The following is a 22,739-nucleotide window of genomic DNA, read 5'->3' as shown; positions in this document are numbered from 1 at the left end:
CAGTGACCCATCTTGATTTATCCTAATCACCAGCACCCTACGTTGCCATCGTTACTGTAAATCACCAATCACCGATCAATAATAATTCAACTTTGCAATTATTAACAATCTCGTATAGACAACTGGTCAGGTTCGGTTCGCTTCTGGCCTTCCCTGGGTTTCAACACCGTTCGTGTCGACTATACGAGGTTATTTAAGGTCCCATTCGAGTGAAACATACAAAGCGTTCGCCTCAATAAAACGCACGCGCTGCTTCTATACAATCTAACGAAGAAATACAGCGCCATCTCATTACGTCGGTCGAAGACGACCCAACGCTGAATATGACCGGAGGTTCGGCGGGAAGGAAGGAAAAAGTCGTTACTCGTGTATTGCGTTCTGGTTCCCTACGGACGCCTTGGGGAGCGCGGTCGGTGCAGTTAGCGCTCGAAAAACCAATATGAGCTGGCAGCGGAGTTCAAACTACGCTCAGTACCCGGAATACGGAGAAACCGTTCTAAGAAGCCAACTTTCGTGAAATAAATAAAAGAAGAGAAATTTCCGCTCCAGTGAGGGCACGAGTTCTATAGTTCGAGGGAGCTCCGTAAAGCACGCTTTCTCGCATAGCATTTGGGAAATGTTTTTGTTGTTGTATAGTTGTAACAACTTTATTGCAGAAGTGAGCCCAGGAGTCCAGGGGGATCCATAAAGGCCCACTGAAATTGTTTGTACGCACAGTCTAATTGCCTTATTTTACCTAAACTTAATTGCCTAATTACCTTATGTCTAGCCTGCGTGAGCCATGTTCCGAGTTTGACCGCTGGACTTGCTCTCACATTTACAACAACAACAAAAAGAAATGCGTTCGAAATTCCCGCTCTCCATCCGCCGCGCTGTTTGGATTATGTCGGCCACGACGACACCGTGGGAAGACCGTGAGGCTAAATTTAGCGGATTGCCTGGATGTTTAAGGGGTAAAACTTTTGCGCGGCCAAGGAAAAGGTAGTCAGGAACTATAAAATGTGCGCACATGTAAATGCTGTGGGCTGAGATTGCATGAATATTCATTATAAATCACTGTGACGTCATTACGGTCGGCCGCGAAAGGTGCATGGTGGTTTTGTTTCCGCCGCCCATTGGAGATAAAGACGTTAGAATTTAGACAGTAAATTGCACGCGCTAGACTGTACAGAGTAGCCACAAATAAGAGTTGGAGTCGTTCACTTGAAGGTGGAGAGATAGCCGCCAGCAGGTTATGATCTCTTTTCGGCCTTCAAGCAGACAGTGGGTCGTTCTCGATATCGATTAAAGTGCTCGTGCAAGGCAGTTCTTAATGAAAAAGTTCTCGGGGTGCTTAATCCTTTGATTGTGAAAGCCTGGCTCACTGCTGTGACGGGTACGTTTTATATACACGTCTACCCATCGAAACAGCAGCCATGCTATTCCACTGTCCGAAATCTACCTTAATTCATATTAGTTCACCTTATTTCACCGCATTTCTCTTTAGTCAGTCTTAATTATGCTTAATTTGACTTGATTCATCCTAATCCCGCCTTACCAATCGCTACTATCAATCACTAATCTATCGATCATTAACTTATCCCTTATACGCAGCCGGTATGCTTTGATTAGCCTCCGGCCTTTCGTTGGTTTTGTGTATCATTCGTGAAGACGCCGTGGTCATTCGACGTCACTTTCCAACGAGGCATATATAAACCACGTGAATTTGGGGTACAGCGTGGAACTTTTCTTGAGCTATGAGGATACCCGAAACACGTGACTTCTTTTCTCTACCTTTCTCTGTACACTCTTCGGTACGTGTACTTCTTCACTCTTCTAATGGCCTGTGGCGCAATAATAATAAAAAATCTCGCAAACAAGATCAGCCTGCCTTACCATACTTTTGGGCTTGATAAGATTCACTAGTAAACGGGCAACTTTATGGAAGGAGTAGCTCTATTATCGCGCCGGTTTCCACACACTCTGCGGTAACCATTTTCCCCTTTACTCTAAAAACAGTTTTTTCGTGGGTACATCAACTATAACCCTTCCAACCGTGGAAGCCGGAGGTAGTGAAGGGGTTGGGGATTTCGTTACGGAGAGGAAAAGGAATAGCGGGTGCGGGGAGTTCGGTCACAATCTCTTTTACAGTCGAATGAGTGTTAGTGAAAACACACCGACAGTTGTCCGAGATTTGTTCGCTAATATTTGTTTTTGTTCCGGCCGAATTATTTACAGGAGCCATAAAATCCTTCAAAGCGTGCCAGTCACTGTCTGTGCTGACCTTCAAAACTTCAACAATTCGTTCAGTCAAAACCAAGCGCTACCTGGCAATATGTTCTCAGCGGGCCATTAACAAGGCCTGTGTAAAGCACATAAATTAGGTCAATGGCTTAAATATTTGGTAGAAATAGTATAAGGGATCTTACTGATACGCCCTTTGAAGCCGCTCCAGCTGCGTCAGTGTTTCGAAAAACCGCGATCAGGCGCTGCTACAAAAAACAAAACCAAAACTAAAACAAACTCAGCTGTGGGGCGGTATTCTCGTGTTTTGTCCGTTTTGTGTCCGTTTCAAAAACGTCCGCTTTGCGCAAGCCCTGAATGGCGAAAAGCGAACATGCAAGCACGGCGGAGCTATGAGCCGACGTTTATCTGAGCCGCGGCTTCTCGGTGCAGACGATTTGGAGCAGACGATTTTTCGTCGCCTTGTTGTTGGTTCGCTGACGGAACAATAAACACATAAAAGATAGTTTGAAATAGATTTAGTCGTATAAAATGTGTTTACAAGAACAGTTGCGCAAAAGCCAAGCCAAATCCCGCCTAGAACTGAAAGTACGTCACAACAAAACGGTCGCAAAACAGACGCTTTCAAATGGACAAACGCGAGAATACCGCCCCTGGAGCAGGAAACTCGCACCGCGAACCTGAATCATGTGCTAGCCATCTTGGTTGACGCCAGCCACGAACTTTCAGCTGTGAAAAAGTTGGCTCAGCCGCTCTGTAAAGCGGCGGTGAGGGTGTGCTGTCTTGTTTACTACACCCTTACAAGAAGCGGAAGAGAGAATGAAGCACCGTCCGCGCAATTGATGTTATCGATTCAGAGCCCCCGGACGTCCTGCGCCGCTGGTGTAGTGGTATCATGCAAGATTCCCATTCTTGCGACCCGGGTTCGATTCCCGGGCGGCGCAGTTTTTTTTTTTTTTTTTTCAGCATCGTTATTGGGTTTTTATTAACACTTGCACTGTCAGTATCCGCAGAGGCGCCTTTAGACGGAATAAAATCTTTTTGAAAATCCCAAGTCTCAGCAAATGGGGCATACAACTGAAAAGGGTTGCGTGCGATGTGACGTTGCTGCCGCCTCTCTCTCTCTCTCTCTCTCTCTCTCTCTCTCTCTCTCTCTCTCTCTCTCTCTCTCTCTCTCTCTCTCTCTCTCTCTCTCTCTCTCTCTCTCTCTCTCTGTTTTTCTTCCATTACTTATTATTTTCTTCTCTTCCTCTTTATTTAGTTCTGTTTGATAAATTAGGAAGGCGTATATCAATGCAACTGGTACTATTACACATAACGTCACCACAACAAGTAGCCTTCATACTCAAGTGACCGTATCGAATGCCATATTTTTCCTTTCAAGATATTGTCGTTTTACGCTTCGAAGCTAAATCTGAGACATCGGGCGTGTCGTAGTGGAAGGCTCCGGTAAATTTTGACCACATATAGATTTTAAAATCCAGAGGGGCGTTTTCTTTTTATTTTTTTTTCGCCTCTCTTAAAAAGAAAACGCGCAGTCGCGGCTGGGATCGAGTCCGTGTTCTTGGCCAACCAGTGCAACGCCTTAGCACCTGAACAACCGTAGGGGATAGCTTTTTGAAAGCTAAGGAATCGTCTACTAAATCAGTATTGCTGCATACAGCAGCCTGCTAATACTGTGTTAAACGATTATCAGCCAGTTGACCAAAAAGGAACTCAATGTACAATTTCTCTCGGAAAGGCGAGGTAGTATAATTTTCGATAGAAGAATAACCACTGAGTGGAATTTTCAGCTTGAAATTAAAAACGAACGACGTTACAAAATAAAAGACGGGCACAGCACTGTGTCCGCGCGTTCTTCTGTCCTTAGTTCTACGTTCAAGCTGAACATTACATCTAAACAAACTCGCCCAATCCTATGAAAAAAACCATGCATTTTGCTCCGGGAGTATTGACTCAGCCAACAAAAGAAAAAAAAAAGCGGCAGCAAATATAGAACGCAGGGCGGAATAATCTCGCTTGTTTACATTTTCACGTGTACGTGGGAATCGGATGAATTTGTGAAGAATCAATGGACAGCGTGCGGCGCCTCGCATTACGGCTAACCGACTCCAATCGTTGCGAACGCCCGGACCGGTAATGTTTCCTGTACGCCGAATCCATCGAGATAGGTCATAAAAACTTCATCGGGAAATGGAACGGCATTTTTTTTTTCGAGACGGAATGCGTGACCAATGCACAGGGCACGGGTTTCTTTACTTCTTTCTTCTTTCTTGCTCCCTCCATCTCTTCTTTTTTCTTTTTCCCTTCTTTCTTTCTTTTTAGCTCTATTTCTTTCTTTCGTTTCTGCTCTTTCTTTCTTTCCTTCTGTGTTTTTTCCTCTTTTCTTTCATTGCTTGCTTGCCTTTCTTTCTCTCTCTCTCTCTCTGTTTCCATCCCTTTCTTTCTTTCTTCTTGCTTTCTTTCTTTTTTGCGTGCTTGCTTTCCTTGCTCCTTTCTTTCTTTCTTTCTTTCTTTCTTTCTTTCTTTTTCTTTCTTTCTTTCTTTCTTTCTTTCTTTCTTTCTTTCTTCATTTCGTTCTTTCTTCCTTTTCATTTTTCGTTATTTCTTTCTTTCGTTCCTGCTCTTTCTTTCTTTAAAGTTCGAAAAGTCCCATGACATCTGGGTGAATGTGCTTTGGCAACAGAAGAAGGCAAACTGAAGGTGTGTGACCCACAGTAGTACACACAACCCGCTTGGCAACGCTGTTTGTTCCTTTTCTTCTTTACGGTTGAAAAACCAGACGTTACTCCAACGGCCGGTAGTGGAGTGGGGGAATCCCTGGCACGAGACTCCGCTCGTAACAGTGTTACGAAATTGTAAAAGCGTGTCTTCCACGCGCTGCGAAAATTCGTCGACAACACGATGGCAATTCGCTAACGTATGTTCACCGCCACACACAATACCCTGCTTTTGAAGGGAAATAAAGCTAATAACATTGAACCCTTTACGATTCTAGTAAGCTAGGCATTTCAGCCCGGCTAACATCGCCAGACCCAATTAAAGATAGTTTTCTCTCTCTCTCTTCCCCCTCTCTCTCTCTCTCTCTCTCTCTCTCTCTCTCTCTCTCTCTCTCTCTCTCGCTTATTATACCGCCCACGACGTTATATGCTCGCACACGGGCTCGACACAAAACACGATAGGCAACTTCAAAAGCACGGAAACTTGAGCTAGTTGGAGCAGATTCATTTTAAAAGCGCAGCCAGTCGATACACAAGAAGCGCTCGTGTTTCCCTCTTCTTGCGTATCGTCTGTATGCGCGTTAAAAATGCAACTTCAAAAGATCCCGCCTCTTTAAGGCGGCCATTGAGACAAAATGCAACTTTGCTCAATTTGAAGGGGCTGGGAACTGACTCAGTGCCATTTTAGCCACAAAAGGCGTTTTTTAACTAAAAAAAAAAACGGACGAAGTGTTGAAAAACTTTTGAATTTCGCGTAAAGTGATGTATTATGGGTAGGTGTGACGTAATATAGGCCAGAGTTAAAATCGCCGGTATTAGTGTGTTAGCTACAGGTTAGCATTCAAGTCATACGATTAAACGCAACTATAGATATGCTCCGCTACAGTCGCCAAGTCATGTTCCTAGTCGGTGGCTTAGGTTGGCCGCCGTGAATCGCGCAAACAAGTTTCTGTGACGTCATAGAAATGTTGCCGGAAAGTATCTGGGGAGGCGCCACTGCTTCATACGTTTTGTTTGATATCTGGATAACTTCTTGAAAGTTTGCGATGAGTATCATCGGAGAATGCAATCTTTTTTCTAGATCCCACTTCTATTTCGTCCTCATGGTCCTTTTAACTATGAGTGACTTGCGTGGCGTAGTTTCCGAACGATACGTGTAAGCACGGGAAGACGTTCACGCGCCAAGTACGCAGATAAGCTCAGAAATCTTTGTACCCTGAACAGAAGGGTAAGATTTTCTCCTTCTTACTTTTGCAGTGTGTTTGCGGACAGATTGCATATGCCCGGTCCACCGCAAGTTGACATCGCAGAGCGCCCTCCTGTTGTCTGCTATCAGGTTCTTCGCCGGGGCACATGTAGACGGAAGCAATCCCTAATGGAACGACGCAAGCTAACGAATTCTGGCAACAGAAATATATAACGACACGCGCGATGGCTTGAATAAGGCTAAAAAGACCTATCGCATTTACCAACCTGCGTGGACAGTCACATGACAAGCCATTGATGAGAGCTCATCACGACGGATCGTCTGATTCTGCCTCACCCGTGGGGGGAGGCAGAAGCAGACGATCTGGTGTCGTGCAGACGACGAAATCCGCCTGCAGGTGGATTTCGTCGTCTGCACGGGCAGCCAAGCATGTAAAAAACACACAGTAAAAAGGAAAGGCTTGTTTACAGACGTCGGCGTGAAGGTAACCAGGGCGCATTGCCGGTCCTTTATGACTAACACGTGTCTCTGGCCGGGGGCGACACAGGAGACAGCCTCGAGAGGCAACTATGGTGCGGCTTTTAGGCCTAACGAAAGGAAATCTCGACCGTGTTACCGTCAGCCGCTGTTTTACTGTACAGGCGCTCCGGCGAGTTGGAGCGACCGCTTCACCATGCATGAATGACGACGTTTTGCCTTCGCCGGGTATACCCAAATTAGGCGGTTGAAGTAGTCCGCGCTGAATTAGTTTAAGAAGTTTCACCATCATTTTGACGTGAAATGCAGTTTGTGTCAAAATGAGGACAAAACTTTTCTTTCTTGTTTGGTGCCCAAAGAGGATAAAAGGTTGTACTTTCTGCCTATAGTTCATTAATCCTAGGATGGCATTAGAGAGGTATTAGTCTTGTAACTCCAAAAAGTAAATAAGATATTTCTGAAGGGATTCCAGATTTCACTTCATTGGTTGAACAAGACAAATGTTCCTAATTCGATTACATTTGGTCCTTAAGTATTGAAACAAAAATATGTCCACGTTTCTTCTAAATTTTGTGATGCGCTGACGAGCTCTGTTGTGGAAAAAGTTAGTGAGCATTAAGCTACGCTTGTGGTATGTTACAAGACAGGCATAATTCAAGATAGCGACCTGCGGCTCATTTTTTTATTGCTCCGCTGATCTCTGTTTAGATTTGGTGTTGAATTTATTGACCGAAAACAAGTGTCACAAACCACACAAAAGTTGTAATTTGAATTCCTGTGGGGCACTGCAAGAGCTCCTGTGGTGTGTATTCATATCTTCATAAATTACGTACTATCGAAAAGGGTGTAAATTTCAACCGGATTAAAAATCAGTGGCTGGCATGAAACTTGGAGCAATGAATTTAGAATTACTTCGTAGCGAAACAGAAGGAGAACTCCCTCTTCGCCTTTATGCCAAAAGGAGACAATAGGGTTGTGAACTAGTGTCACTAGACAGGTAAAAGAGTATCGGCACGCTGTTCTCCTATTGTTCCGTTCCGCCGCCGTGATGATTGGTCAGTTAGCATCACATGAGCCTTGTTTACACTGCGACGGTTCATAAGCGCCGCCATCTTGTTGTTCATGCGTTTTCTGACGGTCAACTGTGGTAGTCTCAGCTTGGCCTCCCTGCTCTGCGGCTGTGCCGACTGGCGTCGTTCCGAATGCGAATCAAAGATAACGCGCTTCGCAGCATTTATACTATATATACTACAAATGATGTACTACAAATAGCTATACTACAAATGATGTACCACCAACTAGCCCGGCACCAAGCGTTCCCTAAAGGGGCCATGAATACGAAATACAAGTTTGGTTCATGCAAAAGACCGCTTTGTCTCGATAACAATGATATCAATTTTATCTCAAATTTCAAACAAACCAGGGAGATATTAAAGAATGCATATGTAGCAGTGATTAGTGTCACTAGATAAGGTCACAGAGTATCGGCACTCTTTTCTCCATTGCTCTGTGCCGCCGCGGTGATCATTGGTCAGTTCGCATCACGTGACATTTGTTCACACTGCGACGGTTCATGGGCGCCGCCATCTTGTTGTTTATGCGTTTTCTGCCGGTCAACTGTGGTAGTCTCAGCTTGACCTCCGTGCTCTGCGGCTGCGCGCGACTGGCGTCGTTCCGAAAGCGAATCAAAGATAACGCGCTTCGCAGCATTTCAGCTGCAGAAGTGTTTCGGAAGATGCCGCGTTGCTTGGTCTTCGGCAGTGTTGTCTACAAATGACCTCGACAAAGTTAGCGGTGAGGCTGCAGAAGCGGCAATCTGGCAACACTGAGAAACAACAAAATGGCCACCGTTGCTCACTTGCGTGCCTCAGTGACGGTACTCTGTATCTTATCTAGTGACACTAGTGTGCACCATGCAGTCTTGTTGAGTTAAGGTGTTTGCTGATAAGCCAAGCGCTGCATTTACTATATTGATGTAAACTTTTATTTCACAGCATCATTGGTTTCTATGCCACCATATGGTTGCAATTGTCTTAGTGACGGTACTCTAACCTGTTGGGAGGTTAATCTAAAATTATGCCTGAAAAAAGAAGAAAGTTGCAGTTGATATCCAGGCCTAGTTCTCATGAAAAGAGACCTGATAGCGTTACTTCGTCGCCTTAAGTCTTTTAAAACAGAGCTGCTGCGATTCACCATCCATGCCTTCCAGGCGCTGAATGTCCGCCGAGAGCGCAAGACTAGCAGCAACGGTTTTATACGCCACGGCACACGAAAACAATTACTCTTCTGCAGGCGCCGACCGGGGGGAAGGAATCCCACTGTGCATGCGCGGAGCACACATTAAAATGACGTATCCTTTACTTCTTCTCCGTCGTACTTTCATTGTAGGCAAGCCCACAGGCAGACTTCCTCCCTCCGCCTCCATTTGCTGCTGCGCCTGAGGTTTTCGACGAGAGTCGCTACTGACAACAGCGCCACCGCAAATTTCGCGACGTGAAGTTTTGAATCACGTTCACGAATGGCACTATAATTATTGTAGACCGCAAACATGTTCGCTTACCTTGACGACGAGGCCCTCTATGTCGACGTCGTATTTGAGCGTGAAGTGGAGCTTGCCGCAAGGCGTGGTGAGGGCGCTGTAGTCGGTGGAGTCCCGGCCAGAGTCGCCGGAAGTAACACCTTCCTGGTCGTACAGCTCCGGCTGGATGGCGCCCACGGTGTCGTGGTTTTCCCTCTGCTGTATGTTGCAGACTGCGGTCAACGCCGAAAACATACGGTCAGAGTAAAAAGGTTGGCCGTACTACTAAGTAGTTTAGTAAACTGCGCTAAAATACGCATGCATACATGCATATCCAACGAAACTCGAAGTCATGAACATGTCTTGTACAAGCATATCAAAACGAGAAATCACCAGAGTAGCTGCATACACCTCTCTGAAGACGTAGTCGACAGCTGTGTACGATGTGTGTAGACTTCTGTCAGATTTGGTGCTATACGCACACTGTTTGCCAACCGTGGCTATTTCTACGGCAATCACTACTGACGCCAGCGCCTTGCTCGTCCCCTTGCGGTCACGCATTGAAGTACCAATTTGGAGACGAGCACGCCAGATACGTGTGAAACGAATGATGCAGGAAAAGAATTCAGTGAGCGCTACGTAGCCGTAACGGATAAAGCGTTTTGGTGCTAGGGACGAGGTCACGGGCTCGGTTCTGTGACGCCAAGGTTGTATTACGCATGTAGACGAACTAGAATAAAGAAGTCGCGCGCGTACCGAATCCAAGTGACGGTTAAAAAAACCCCGGCGGTTAAAAGATTCTCCAATCCAGTGTAAATTATTTCGTGACTCTCGACAGGGTGTTTAAGTAGGATGCTTGAAATTGGTTTTTGACACAATCCGGACGCATTTATGGTGTTTCCTTGCCGTTAGTAACGGTCTGGAACAGTGCGTGTTTTATTAAAAGAGCCCGGACGCAATGCATACCTCAGCGCCACGACAAACTCGGGAAGCCATAAAATACTACTAAAGTCGGTACGCATCGCCTTGGGGCGGTCTTCTAGTGTTTTTCCGTTTTGAAATTATCCGTTTTGCGTCCGTTTTACTGTGCATATACAGCAATTAATTCGTTTTAGCGCTAGAGTCATCTGCATGTTTTTTGCGATCAAGTGTAACTGCATGCCCCATCTGAGGCCCTCATCGCAGAACAATGCTCGCTTTTTTTCTTTTTACGTACAGTGCATAAAGATTTGGCTGCGTTATACATTTTGCGTAAATATGTGAGATACCCCCCGAAAATCGCAGAGACAAATGACACATAATGCGTGCTCAGCAACATTTAACAAGAATCAAATATATAAAATATTTCTCGCATGTAAACGCAAGAATGGTCAGTACGGGTAGCTGTCACACTCGCATTTTAAACAATCAAATATTTATTTATTTATTTATTTATTTATTGATTTATTTATTTATTTATAATACCCCTATAGGCCCTCGTGAGAGGGTATTAAATAGGGGGGGGGTTACATGAGCAAAAGTTCCAACAATGACAAACAGGTACAAACAATGAGCCCTTAAGGACACGGTATTATATACAAACAAATAAACTACCCTTTTTTTTCGCCTGCCGCCTCCTCCGTGTTGTTAGCCTGCCGAGACCCCTGATTCCTAGCTCCAGGTGCAATGCTACAAGCTAGCGTTTCTTTCGCTAAGCCCTCCTTGCCGTTCCTTTGTTAGAAGATATTCTCCTGTCCGAGGTATGAACTTAGAACAGTCGGCATTGTTTGTACTGTTTCTAGTTCGGCATGTGCCGCCATCGTACCTTATTTTCGCTGTTAGGCTGAGTAAGTGTTACAAGTATTCTTTTTCTGTTTCTTTAGCTGTGTTTATCAAGCAAAAAACGCTAACAAAATTACCAAAAATAAGTCGTTGTTCAATTGTCGCCCGGTCTCTCATTTAGGCACTGCTGGCACCAAAATAAGGAAACTGAATAAAAGAAACGTAATAAGAAATGCGCCGCAGTCACCTGCATTTCTGCGAAAGGCGAATCAGCAGAAAATGAAAATAAATAAATAAATAAATAAAACGACTTTGTGTATAAGGTTTCGAACACACAACAGGACTTTCGAATGATTGTTCATAGTTAGAATCGAAACTTTACGTGCCATAGTTGCCTCTGGGCCGTGACATATGCGGTACAATTCACGGCTATGTATTTATGTAGGCCAATTGCAGTGTTCTCGAAGGCGTGCGGAAAAGTGCGGCACATATATTGGCGTGTTTGAAAAGAAACAGCAAACAAACAGGGAACAAAGTGTGCTGTGGAGTCCAGTACTCACACGAGCGTTTTTTTTTCAATCAGAGAAACAGCCATCACGACCGGGGGACGAACCCGAATCGTTTTCGGTGTGCGCTGAGGCTGAATTGTTTAAGTTAATACCATTATCCAGTACCTAGAACATTTTAGAGGTCGTAGGCAGATCCAGAGTTAATGCTTTGAGGAGGAGAGGGAGATTCGATTCACCGTAGGATCGGTGGCAATAGGAGAACCATCAATTGGGCAAGTTGGACACAGACATAAAATGGACACCGAAAAAGAGGGCACGCAGCTCGTGTTTTGTTCCCCCTGTTATCCGCGTCCTGAGTTCCCGTCGGTCTTCTTGGCGCTTCTTGAACTGAATTAATCGGTAGTGCTAGTCTGAAGGGCACCCCCGGGTCCACGACTGGAAGATCGAATAATAGTAGGACTTTATTGCTGGCTAGTTGGTTCATGACGTACGAAGGAATAAGTTTGCGCAACAAACGAGGACGAAGAGAAGAGATGACAAGACGAGTGCTCGTCTTCTCCTCTTTTCTCTTCGTCCTCGTCTTTTGCGCAAACGTATTCCTTCGTACATCGAATAATACTTCCCCAAGTATAAATGTGGTTGGTGTACATGAGGAGAGAATTGCTACAAAGAAAGTTTCCCCCTAATTTCTATTTGTTTTTTTTTGTATAAGTAGGCACGTTTTTACAACTGAGCTAAACGTGCTGTTTTTGGCTCGTGGATTATAGGCTAATTTCTAAAAAAAGATTGATAAAGCTGAAAAATGGGTTCAAAAATCCCTGTCCCGTGAGCGGCACGAGGTAACTGCAAACCGCTTAAAAATTAGAGATGAAACACAAGTTACGGCCTTTAAGTACGGTGGCTAAACCTGAACACTTGGCGCATTTGGCGGTGTTGGCGGTGTTGGCCAAGCCCTCTGGTCAAGCCAGGACACGCGTCACTCACCTTCGAACGGCACGGTGGGGGCGGTGAGGTCGAGCCGGTGCGACAACTGCCTCTGGAAGGTCAGGTGACGGGTGGGTACCGCAGGCAGAGTTATCTGGCGAAGGGGCGCTATCTTCTTGCCACCCCCGTCGGGGGATGCCTCCGAGATGACGTCCTTCATCTCCGGCAAACTATGACTTATCTTGATCGAGGGAACGTTCGAGGAGCTCGGAGACCTGCGAAGAAACCGTCGGAAACGAGACAGCGCTGAGCCAATCGGTGCCTCAGATGGCGGGCCATCCATCATGAACGCTGTACGACGCAATCGGTGACGTTTGAGCGTCTATCAAGATATCCTCGCCGGTCGAGTCGTCGACGCCCTTTGGAAGCAGACAGTTCACAACAAACAAACTGGTAAACGTTTGTCGCTAAACGCCACACAAAAAACCGACACGTCTGCCAGCGCGACAACAAGTAGACTGTTGTCTTCTGAGTGACCTCCTCTAGCAGCGCCTGGAGCTTCTCCGTTGACGTCATTGAGCCTTTGTTTGGGAAGCCAGGTGGGCGGCTCGCTTTGCGCAATCTAATATTGAATTTAGCATGGGCCGCCTATGATAACACAAAAAAAGCTGCGGTCGGAGGAACAATGAAATGAGCATAATGATGGATTGAACAAGGGAACAGGCGGCTGGGATAAAGAGCGTTCGTTTTCTTTCCTGCGATTTTTTGCGTGGATAGCCTGGAAACCAGGATGATTTCGCGCACTTGCCTGCGTTCTTCGGCATGCTGACACTCACTCACTCACTCACTCACTCACTCACTCACTCACTCACTCACTCACTCACTCACTCACTCACTCACTCACTCACTCACTCACTCACTCACTCACTCACTCACTCACTCACTCACTCACTCACTCACTCACTCACTCACTCACTCACTCACTCACTCACTCACTCACTCACTCACTCACTCACTCACTCACTCACTCACTCACTCACTCACTCACTCACTCACTCACTCACTCACTCACTCACTCACTCACTCACTCACTCACTCACTCACTCACTCACTCACTCACTCACTCACTCACTCACTCACTCACTCACTCACTCACTCACTCACTCACTCACTCACTCACTCACTCACTCACTCACTCACTCACTCACTCACTCACTCACTCACTCACTCACTCACTCACTCACTCACTCACTCACTCACTCACTCACTCACTCACTCACTCACTCACTCACTCACTCACTCACTCACTCACTCACTCACTCACTCACTCACTCACTCACTCACTCACTCACTCACTCACTCACTCACTCACTCACTCACTCACTCACTCACTCACTCACTCACTCACTCACTCACTCACTCACTCACTCACTCACTCACTCACTCACTCACTCACTCACTCACTCACTCACTCACTCACTCACTCACTCACTCACTCACTCACTCACTCACTCACTCACTCACTCACTCACTCACTCACTCACTCACTCACTCACTCACTCACTCACTCACTCACTCACTCACTCACTCACTCACTCACTCACTCACTCACTCACTCACTCACTCACTCACTCGCCCTTTAGTTCAGCATAATTGTTTTTAATTTCAAAACTAGCCATCTTGCTCCGAATAACCAATGACCGCCCCAGAAAATGCTGCGTTCGTTGAACCTAAATTGTAGCCTGAAATCGTCACTCGAGCGCAGCGACACATGAAAACGAATAATAAAAGGAACGACCGTGCATGGTTCAAAACTAAATTCTTCATTTATTTTTTAGGTTAACTCTCGGAATTTCTTTATTTCATGTACTTTAATATGGGAGCAATGAACGTTTTTTTTCTCCTCCTCCTTAAGTTAACATTTGGAACTTATAAATATTTTTGAATGTGCTAAACCAATTTAGTATCCCTCCCGATGGCAGGCTATAAGAATGGAATAATTCCAGGGGATTACTGCAAAAAACTTGGCGTTCTAATACCCTGAGAAAAGTGGATTAACGTTCTATGAATGACACTTGCGTTCCATGAACAAGAAGCCCTCAATTTACAGCAGTCACGCGGTGGTGAGCATAATAATCTTCCCGGACTGCTTTTTCTCGGAAGCCATCGAAGTCTCGACATTTGCGAAGAGATGCCATACGGAGGCACTTATGGGAAAATGCGTTCTGCGTCAGAAATGTCACCCTAATGGACACAGTCGACTTCCTAAGTACAAGTTTTAAATTACTCCTAATAAAATACGAAGTGCACAAGTAAGCTAAAATTGACTGTTCCCTCGGGAGATCTGAAGTCGCCGGTTTGAATGATGCGTTAGTGAAGTATTTGTACCATGGAAATAAGCAACGCTTCCCCCTTCGTGCGAATGTGAATTCCTCACTGATATGGCCATATGGACATATTAGTACAAATCACGGAGCAAGTATAAATTAAGAAGAGATGGGTGTGGGCAGCTAGGGCATGCAATGCGAAGGCAAGATAACCGTTGCTCATTAAGAGAAACAAGGTGGATTCCTAGAGAAGGCAAGCGTGGCAGGGGGCGGAAGAAAGTTAGGTGGTTAAATGTGATCGAGAAGTTTGCGGGGATAAATTGGTCGCATGTAGCAGAGGACAGGGATAATTAGAGATCTATAGGAGAGGCTTTTTCACTGCAGTGGGCCTAGATAGGCTTATGATGATGATGATGATGAATTCCTCACTGGGCTTCTGGTGGCTTCATCGAGATATGAAACAGAGAAAGCGATATCATTATTTTCTGAAGTGGCTACTTGGTGCAGCATCGCTCGGAAGCTGCAGTCTGATCTCAGTAGACAGGATGCATGAGGGGATAACTACAATAGGAACTCATATAAGTGAATTTGCATTAAAGCAGGAATGACGGTATTCTGCGTTGCAATATTCGAATCAACCAAATTACCAGCAAAAGTTCAAATAGGTTGCCATTCGACTCTACTATCAAGAGAGAAAAAAAGGTGTAAATAAACTCTTTGTAAGCGGGGTGTCATTCTACTCCACTGCTAAGATTGAAAATGAGGTGTAATTATACATTACTATCAAGAGTGAACTAGGCCGCCGTTCGCTAGACCTTATGCACTGAAGCTAACTGAGGCTCCGTGATAGTTCTGACGGCACAGCTGCGGGGCCTTATCTGACATTGCGAAGTTAATGAGATAAAATTACGTGAGAGTGCCTTGTTACCTGGGGGCCACCTTGACGTGGACGGGGCTGTCGTTGAGCACCTGCGGCTTAAACTGCAGGTTGTCGTAGAGGCGCCTGTACGTCAGGTAAGTCACCACGAGCACCACGGCGAAGACAAATATGGCCGCCAGCAGAAGCAGCAGCAACGACATGTCCTCCGCTTCTGCACAGACAGAAACAGGATGCAGAGAGGAGAGAAAGATCAGTGTTAATGCCTCCTAGGCAAGGAATATAAACACAATTGATAAGATTCAAGTTAGTGATGAATCGACAGGAAAGTGTACGTCCGTGTCTGCTTTTGAATAACATAACGAGAGTACGAGAGGAGAGGGAGAGAAGGAGAATAAATATTTTTATTTAGTTAGCAGAGGTACGACGCTTCATTGTCTTACTTCAATAAGCAGGACGATGACTCTGCTTCGGATACGCCTGCATAACACATATCCACCCATAACAAAAAGCGTAGTCCCGATACAACCACCCAAGAGCGAAAATGGGTGGGGTGTCATTCGACTCTACTGTCGAGAGTAAGAATTGGCTCTCATCCTACTCTACTAACAAGATGGAAAATGGGGTGTCATCATTATTAAACTTCCGAGTCGAGTAAAATTGAGTGTCATTATACCCTGCCGTCAAGAGTAAAGGCAGGGTGTCATTCCACTTCACTCTCAATAGTGGGGATTCTGCTCTGTTTTATTATTATACTCTACAAACTGGTGTCAGTTTTCTCTACTTTGTCATTAACTCTACACTCCAGAGTAAAAAGGGGGGTGTCATTCTACCCCGCTATCAGGAGTAAAATAGAGGCTGTCATTCTAATTTACTGTCAATAGTGAGAATTAGGCGTCATTCTGCTCTCTATTTCTACTCATCCGCCGCTGCCTCAGGAATAACATTCAGCTCCTACCCTTTTTTACGGTGCCGCCAACTCATATTCGGAGGGGGACAGAGTTGCCCTTCATTATACCCCGATTGAATACAATAGGTCTTGAGTACCTGAATGGCGATGCATCATGAACTCCGTACGTACAGACAAATTTTCGCTTGGAGGCCGTGAAACATTATGATGAAAAAGCAAACAATTGACCTGATTAAGGCAAACTGCGGTGAATGAATATCTTGTAGTTGAGAGATGGAGTTTCGTTCGTTTGGAAACACATGCCGCAAAAAAGGGCTGATACAGGTTTCATAAAGAGTCAAAGCGTCTTCTTTTGCACAACGTGACGACATCCCTCAGTTTGATAAAGTATCTTCATTTTGCTTCGAAATAGGTTCAAATAGTGTTTGGTAAACGCCACCGTAGGCCGGCTTCTCTGATGTCATGATCCCACCATTTCATATGGCATTACGCGTTTGCGTTGTGTGCGGAAGTTGGTTTAATGCCAGCCGTCAAAAAACGTCTATTCGTTCTTTGTGGCGGCATGATTGCGCACGATCAAAGTCTTGTACAGATGCATTATATCGCAATGCTAGCTTCTCGTAGCGTAGAGTGTTGAACATTCCGTGTAGTTATAACTTGTAGTAGCGTGAAGATTTTAGAGCGCAGCTCTTTGGCGGCCGCTCTTGGGGTTTCGCGTCGCCCCACGCCGTCGTCCATCCATGTAACCGAGAGAACAACGAAGACACCGAAGAGGGAGCGAGGAGGAAAGTAGAAGAGCAGAGTATCGAGACAGCGCGAGGAGGAAAGTGGTATGTCGCGGGTGCCGGACCAGAATGCTCAGCGGCGGCGACCCGTTACAAGATAGCAGAGTTTAGCACAGCTGCTAAAGGAGGCTCACGCTACCGCGGCGGGTTACCGGAACCCGACTGCGCATGCGCGCGATGGGAGGGCGAGGAGGTCGCCCCTCAGTGTAACGAATGCGGGGGCGTGGCAAGGGCCGGCCCGCCAACTAATCCACCCTACCGGAACGGATCCGCAACTGCCCACTCGAGTCCCGGTACCCGCCGCCGTAGCGTTAGCGGACGCTACCCGCTATGGTAAAACTCTCCAACGCCACAACACCGCGCGCCGTCGTGCGTTCGCCGATGACACGACCACTTCCTGAGATGAAGGAAGTGCTTCCTGAGCATAGGCTTAGTGTCGCCTACGCCAGAATTCGCAGAGGTGTGCGCATCCCAAGTAGCACCTATTCGGCGTGCCCGAGAAGACTTTGCAGTTCGCGCTGCGCTCAAATTCCGCATTATTGAGCATCGTCATCGTCAGACAATTTTTTTAACCTCCACTTCAGCTGGCCGAAACGGAGGTTTGGAATTAACGCCTCTAAGAGCCAGAGAAAGCGTCTGCGAGAACAAGTTTTCCAAAAACAACGCTACCATTTAAAATCCTGTGTCGTTCCTTAAGCTGAGCTTCTTTCTCGTTAAATTTATATTCCTCTGAGATACGTGCAGCATACATAAAAAACATGATGTTTTGAAGCCTCCCAAGAAAGGCACGGAAAAATAAAGGCAGTACTTCGACTGCTCTCCCGGGACAATGATGTATTATTCGTTACGCGAAGTGGGCAGGTCGTATCTTTTTTTACTACACCCGCTGGTGAGGCGACCCCAACTCCTGTGCTTTTAAATGCGCATGACGTTTTACCGGACGTGCGTCGCAGAGGTGCAAAAATAATAAATTATGTGCAACGCCGAAGTGGCGGTCACAGTTTCCATGCACTCTAGGTTTTTCGGAATTCCCCCGGTCAGCTCGATGTCTTAACGTCAAACGTGACTAGGATACCGGTTAGTTTCGACGGCATAAAACGGGAATAAAGCTTGTAAAAAAACGTTGCTTACAACAATAACACAGTATTTAAAATTCAGAGGAGAGGATGCCATTTTGTAAATACGCGAATGATAAATACGTGGAATATAAAGCACGTGAATGCGAAACGAAGAGCCTTTTCTGGTGTGTCACTCTTTCGAGGGACTAGCCAAAAAACATGCACTAAGCAAAAAGGTAATGTTAAATAGGTGTCAGGAAGAAACAAAATGGCGATAAAGTAAGATGAAAAGGAGTGAAACAAGGGTAAAGACACAAAAGGGTATCGAAAGAGTAAAAAAAGGGTAAACCAGAAATAAGGAATAGTAGGAAAAAGCGGAAAAAAGGCGTAAATAAAGCAACATAAATGATCCCCAAAATGTGCAACGAAAAAGGCGCAAGAAAAATAAACAAGGAGTATTAAAGTAAGGAAAGAAAGGAAATGTGTGATGACAAATGTGTATTGAGAGAGTGTAGAAAAGAATAAATCAGAAATAGGGAGTAAAACGAAGGCGAGCAAGAGAGGAGTAAATAAAGCAACATAAATACCCCCCCCCCAAAAAAAAAAGAAAGTAAAAATTAAAACAGCTGAGAAAACGACAACAAAGCAAACCCCGGGCCACAAGTAGCGGCTGTACACCCCCAGGGATGTCCCTGAGGGAAAAGAGTTATCGATTTCTGAGAGCAGCCGCTACGAACGATGCAAACGCACGTGCTGGCCTCGCAGATGCGTTAGAGACGCCGCTGCCGTTGTTTCCTCATTCCTGTCGTCGTTGGCCAGATGGAGAAATGAAAATGGGTATGCGCTGAAAGCAGGCTTTTATGTCATTGTGGAAAGGAATGCTTTCAAGGTATCCCTTCATATTTCGGCTGCGTTTCGGCGTCCCCTCTTGTTGTATCCCGAAATGTTGTGATTGCTTTTGGTTTTCGTTTGTTCTTAGTTTAGTTATGGCCCCATCCCAAATCGATATAACCGGCATGGCCATAAAAAGTAAACGTAAAGCCCCACGGGTCTGCATAGTACAAATCTTTCAAAGCAACGCCCAGATAAAGGAGTATTTTTATGCAGCATTCTGGTCGATTAGTTATTTTATTTATATCACGTGCTCGCCTCCTTCTACAGCAGAACACATTTCCTTTGTTCTGGTTTTGGTTTTGGAACACACTTCAAACTTGTGTAAAATTCTCGTGCATTGCTTGGTAGAACGCGTCAGTTTCGGCCTTCGAAGTATGATGCATATCATTGTACGGCTTCGACACTTTACAAGAACTCCCATGTTGGCCACATATCCACGTGGACGCACTGGCGAGCGCGCAACGATCTTATCGTCTGAGCCATGGTAAATGCTTCAAGGTGAAAGAACGGTGAGTGCACGCGCTCTGGTACTTCCTGTTTTGTTTTTGTAATCATTAAATTATTTAAGCGCAGCACATGTTGAATACATTTTTCGCGGACATGCCTATGTCCCTGCAAAAGGAGAGAAGAAAAAAAGATAAAAGAAAGGCAGGAATGTTAACCAGGATATGGCCTAGTTTTATATCGTGCACGTGAGAAAGATGAAGAATGGTGGAAAAAGAAGAAAACAGATCAACGGGAAAGTGATGATTCTGATTCTGGGGTTTAACGCGCCGACGCAACGCAGGCGATGAGGCGCGCCGTAGTGGAGGGCTCCGGATTAATTTTGACCACCTGGGGATCTTTATCGTGCGCCGAAATCTCGTACACACGGGCGTTTTTGCTTTTCGCCTCCATCAGAAAAGCGGCCGCCGCGGCCGGGAATCGAGCCCGCGACCTCGTGCTCAGTCAACGGGAAAGTTAGGGACAGAGCGTACAGAGGTGTGTCCAGGGTTACGACACTATAGACGTTAGAGTTGAGTGAGTGTCCCTAGACTGTAGTCTGTTGTGCTACAGTCTCCTGTGCAAGTCCGTAGTTTTTAGGAAGCACAGGTGGGCTTTTGTCGCTTTGTGTGCGTAAATTACGGAGAAGGCTAGTGGTCCAGGATTTTCTCCTCAGAGGACGGCCGCCGAGAGTCAAGCTTCCGTAGAATTGAGGAGAGCTGCCTTCTTTCTGAAGAAAAACGTGGACACTCGCAAATAACATGTCGTATGGTCTCCGACGTATCACAAACTTCACACGCCTCACTGGCTGCCATTTCAATCAAATAGGTGTAAGTGTTTGTGAATGCAACCCCCAAACAGAGACGTCAAAGAATTGTTGCATCAGACCATGGGAGGGCTAATGCAAGAGCTCGCAGAAGATGCAGGTCAAGGGCATTAATACGTGCGCTCGTGAATTCTTCGGGTAGTCCATCTGGGTAGTGGGGTCTCCTAGCTGCGTCCGTCCTGGATATATGCTTAATCAAAGCATAGAAGCTGAAAAAGACAGGAAAGATGTGCGCCTATCGCAGTCACAGGCGATTATGTTTCCAAACTTCGGATAATGCGGGGCGCCACACTGATTCGTTGACTAAAGTGATAAGGGTACCGTGTCACGTGGCACACAGGGTGCCGTGTCACGTGGTACCCTGTGTGGGTACCACGTGAAACGAATTTTTACGCAGAACCGGTAAAGCGCTGTGCTTTTGGTTTTATTTTCTAAAACAATGAAGCTTTCTGTGTTTACCTGCTGTCGAAAATTCCTTTCTTTTGATCTTGGAATGTTACTCAAAAGGAGATTACACTTTTTCTCGCAGGCGAAATAAAATTATCTCGGTTTTCGTAATGTGCATCTTTGATGCTATTTTCAGCATTATGACGCCACTATGGCTTAAGGAAGAATGGCAAATATGAATGACTACCGTTAGCATGCAGAAACAATGTGAAACCCATCTATCTTTGTCCTCTCCCACTGGCTCCAGCACTGGTCGCATAATAATGTTGATAACGAAGTGGCCCCTTAAGTGGATAACAAAGGGTAGATAACAAAGCCGCTGCATAGCCAAACGGGCTCGCATGGTGCTTGGGTTCTGATTCTCTTGCTTCTGCATGCACGAGCTTGTAGGGTCAAGAAGAGAATTGGGGCATGTCAACGAACAACTGCAATGTCGTGGGGTGCTCGAACACAAATAAATAATCTCCAGCGAAGCGCTTATGATTTTTTTTCGTCGCCAGTCGTACTAGCGTCGCGGAGGCAGCAGCAGCAGATCACCGCAGTCCACCGTCACAGTCAGTGTCATCTATAGCTGCCAGCGTCATCTAGGGCCCAGCGTACTCCAGCGGTCTCGTTTAGACCTCATAATTTGATCAGCACGCCGTTGCACACACATGTGGGTTTAGACTCGCGATGCCAATTTGCCGCAAAGGTCAGGCTAGCGGCCTTATTTAGATAATAACTCATGTAGGAAGGACGTATTGCATGGCTGCGATGAACCGTTAGCTGAAATGCCACTCGCGCTTTTTTTCTGGGCGTCTGAGCAATGTCAAAATGACTGTTGCGCGAGATTGTGCAAGTACACGAAATCAATTTAGGGGTTGCCGCTGCATCATGGTCATTCGAGTAAACATCATGCTGCGCTACGTAGTCTGTTAGAATAACATCCCAAACAAAGGTATTAGATTATGCTGATGATTACTGGCCTCCCATTTAAATCGGTGTGCCGGCAGGCACCGTCTCACCAATGTTAGTTATTTAATTAAAGTTTGTTAGCCTAGAAGTCGTATTTCTTTTTAGTTTTACCTGCTGTTATCTCTGGCTGTGACGATGCTTTATCGACGATCCTTCCCTGCTTTTTGACCGACAATACTCTAATCTCTGTTAAGTAATATCCACTGATGACCAGCCAATGCTCCCACCAGCGGTGAAACCTAGTGCCTCAGGAAGCAAAACATTCCTCCCTATTCTAGCTGTCTGGATTTTTTGGCATTGTATTACAACGTGATTGATTGTCTCGCCCACTCCATGCGCCACCTTCACGAAACTGGCTTGTGACACACGTACCTGGCGCTTATGCAGGCATGATTGTCACACTGCAATCGCATCGGAAATAACTGCACACACATGCAAAGCGCGCGATTTTCTAGAACACCGTTGCCGCCTAAATAATCCTGTATAACGAATGACAGCACGACATCGCAGTGGTGAACTTTTGGAACTGGTACAGCAGCAATGAGGGAGCGACAGGAGTGACTAGTGACCGCTTTGGTGACGTGCTGGTAGGGCACTTTCAGCGGCGCCCCTTCCGGCAGAGCTCATGACTCATACACTTTTTCACCTTCTTCGTCACGGAAGCAGCCATTTATCATTGCGCTGCGCTCGCCCCAACGCTACTGGCGCAGCCGACAGGTGGACCTTACTGCGCATGCGCGGCCAGCCCAGAACATACTACGGTGTTATCAAGACAGGAGGACTCTACTGCGCATGCGAGGCCCAGTCTGGAACATGCCAAGAAGGCTTGATAACATCTT

The 22,739-nt window shown here is 45.9% G+C and overlaps 1 protein-coding gene and 1 non-coding gene across 2 annotated transcripts in view; one reads left to right on the top strand and one right to left on the bottom strand.

Moving 5' to 3' along the window:
- The window catches only part of LOC144142750 (synaptotagmin-10-like), a 239,208-nt gene that overhangs the window by 98,181 nt on the left and 118,288 nt on the right, over positions 1-22,739 (bottom strand). Inside the window, exons 2-4 of the mRNA XM_077674442.1 lie at positions 15,595-15,757; positions 12,400-12,614; positions 9,188-9,378 (exon numbers count right to left, since the gene is read on the bottom strand). Coding sequence (XP_077530568.1) covers positions 9,188-9,378; positions 12,400-12,614; positions 15,595-15,746 — 558 coding nt within the window. The 5' untranslated portion in view covers positions 15,747-15,757. The remainder of the gene's footprint in view (positions 1-9,187; positions 9,379-12,399; positions 12,615-15,594; positions 15,758-22,739) is intronic.
- Positions 3,097-3,167, top strand: Trnag-ccc (transfer RNA glycine (anticodon CCC)). The gene has a single exon. It is a non-coding gene; the product is annotated as a tRNA-Gly (tRNA).

Source organism: Haemaphysalis longicornis, unplaced genomic scaffold (genome assembly GCF_048455015.1).
Source record: "Haemaphysalis longicornis isolate Haplotype H1 unplaced genomic scaffold, Haemaphysalis longicornis Haplotype H1 scaffold_6, whole genome shotgun sequence".
Lineage (NCBI taxonomy): Eukaryota > Metazoa > Arthropoda > Arachnida > Ixodida > Ixodidae > Haemaphysalis > Haemaphysalis longicornis.
This window is presented reverse-complemented; position numbering and strand designations above follow the sequence as displayed.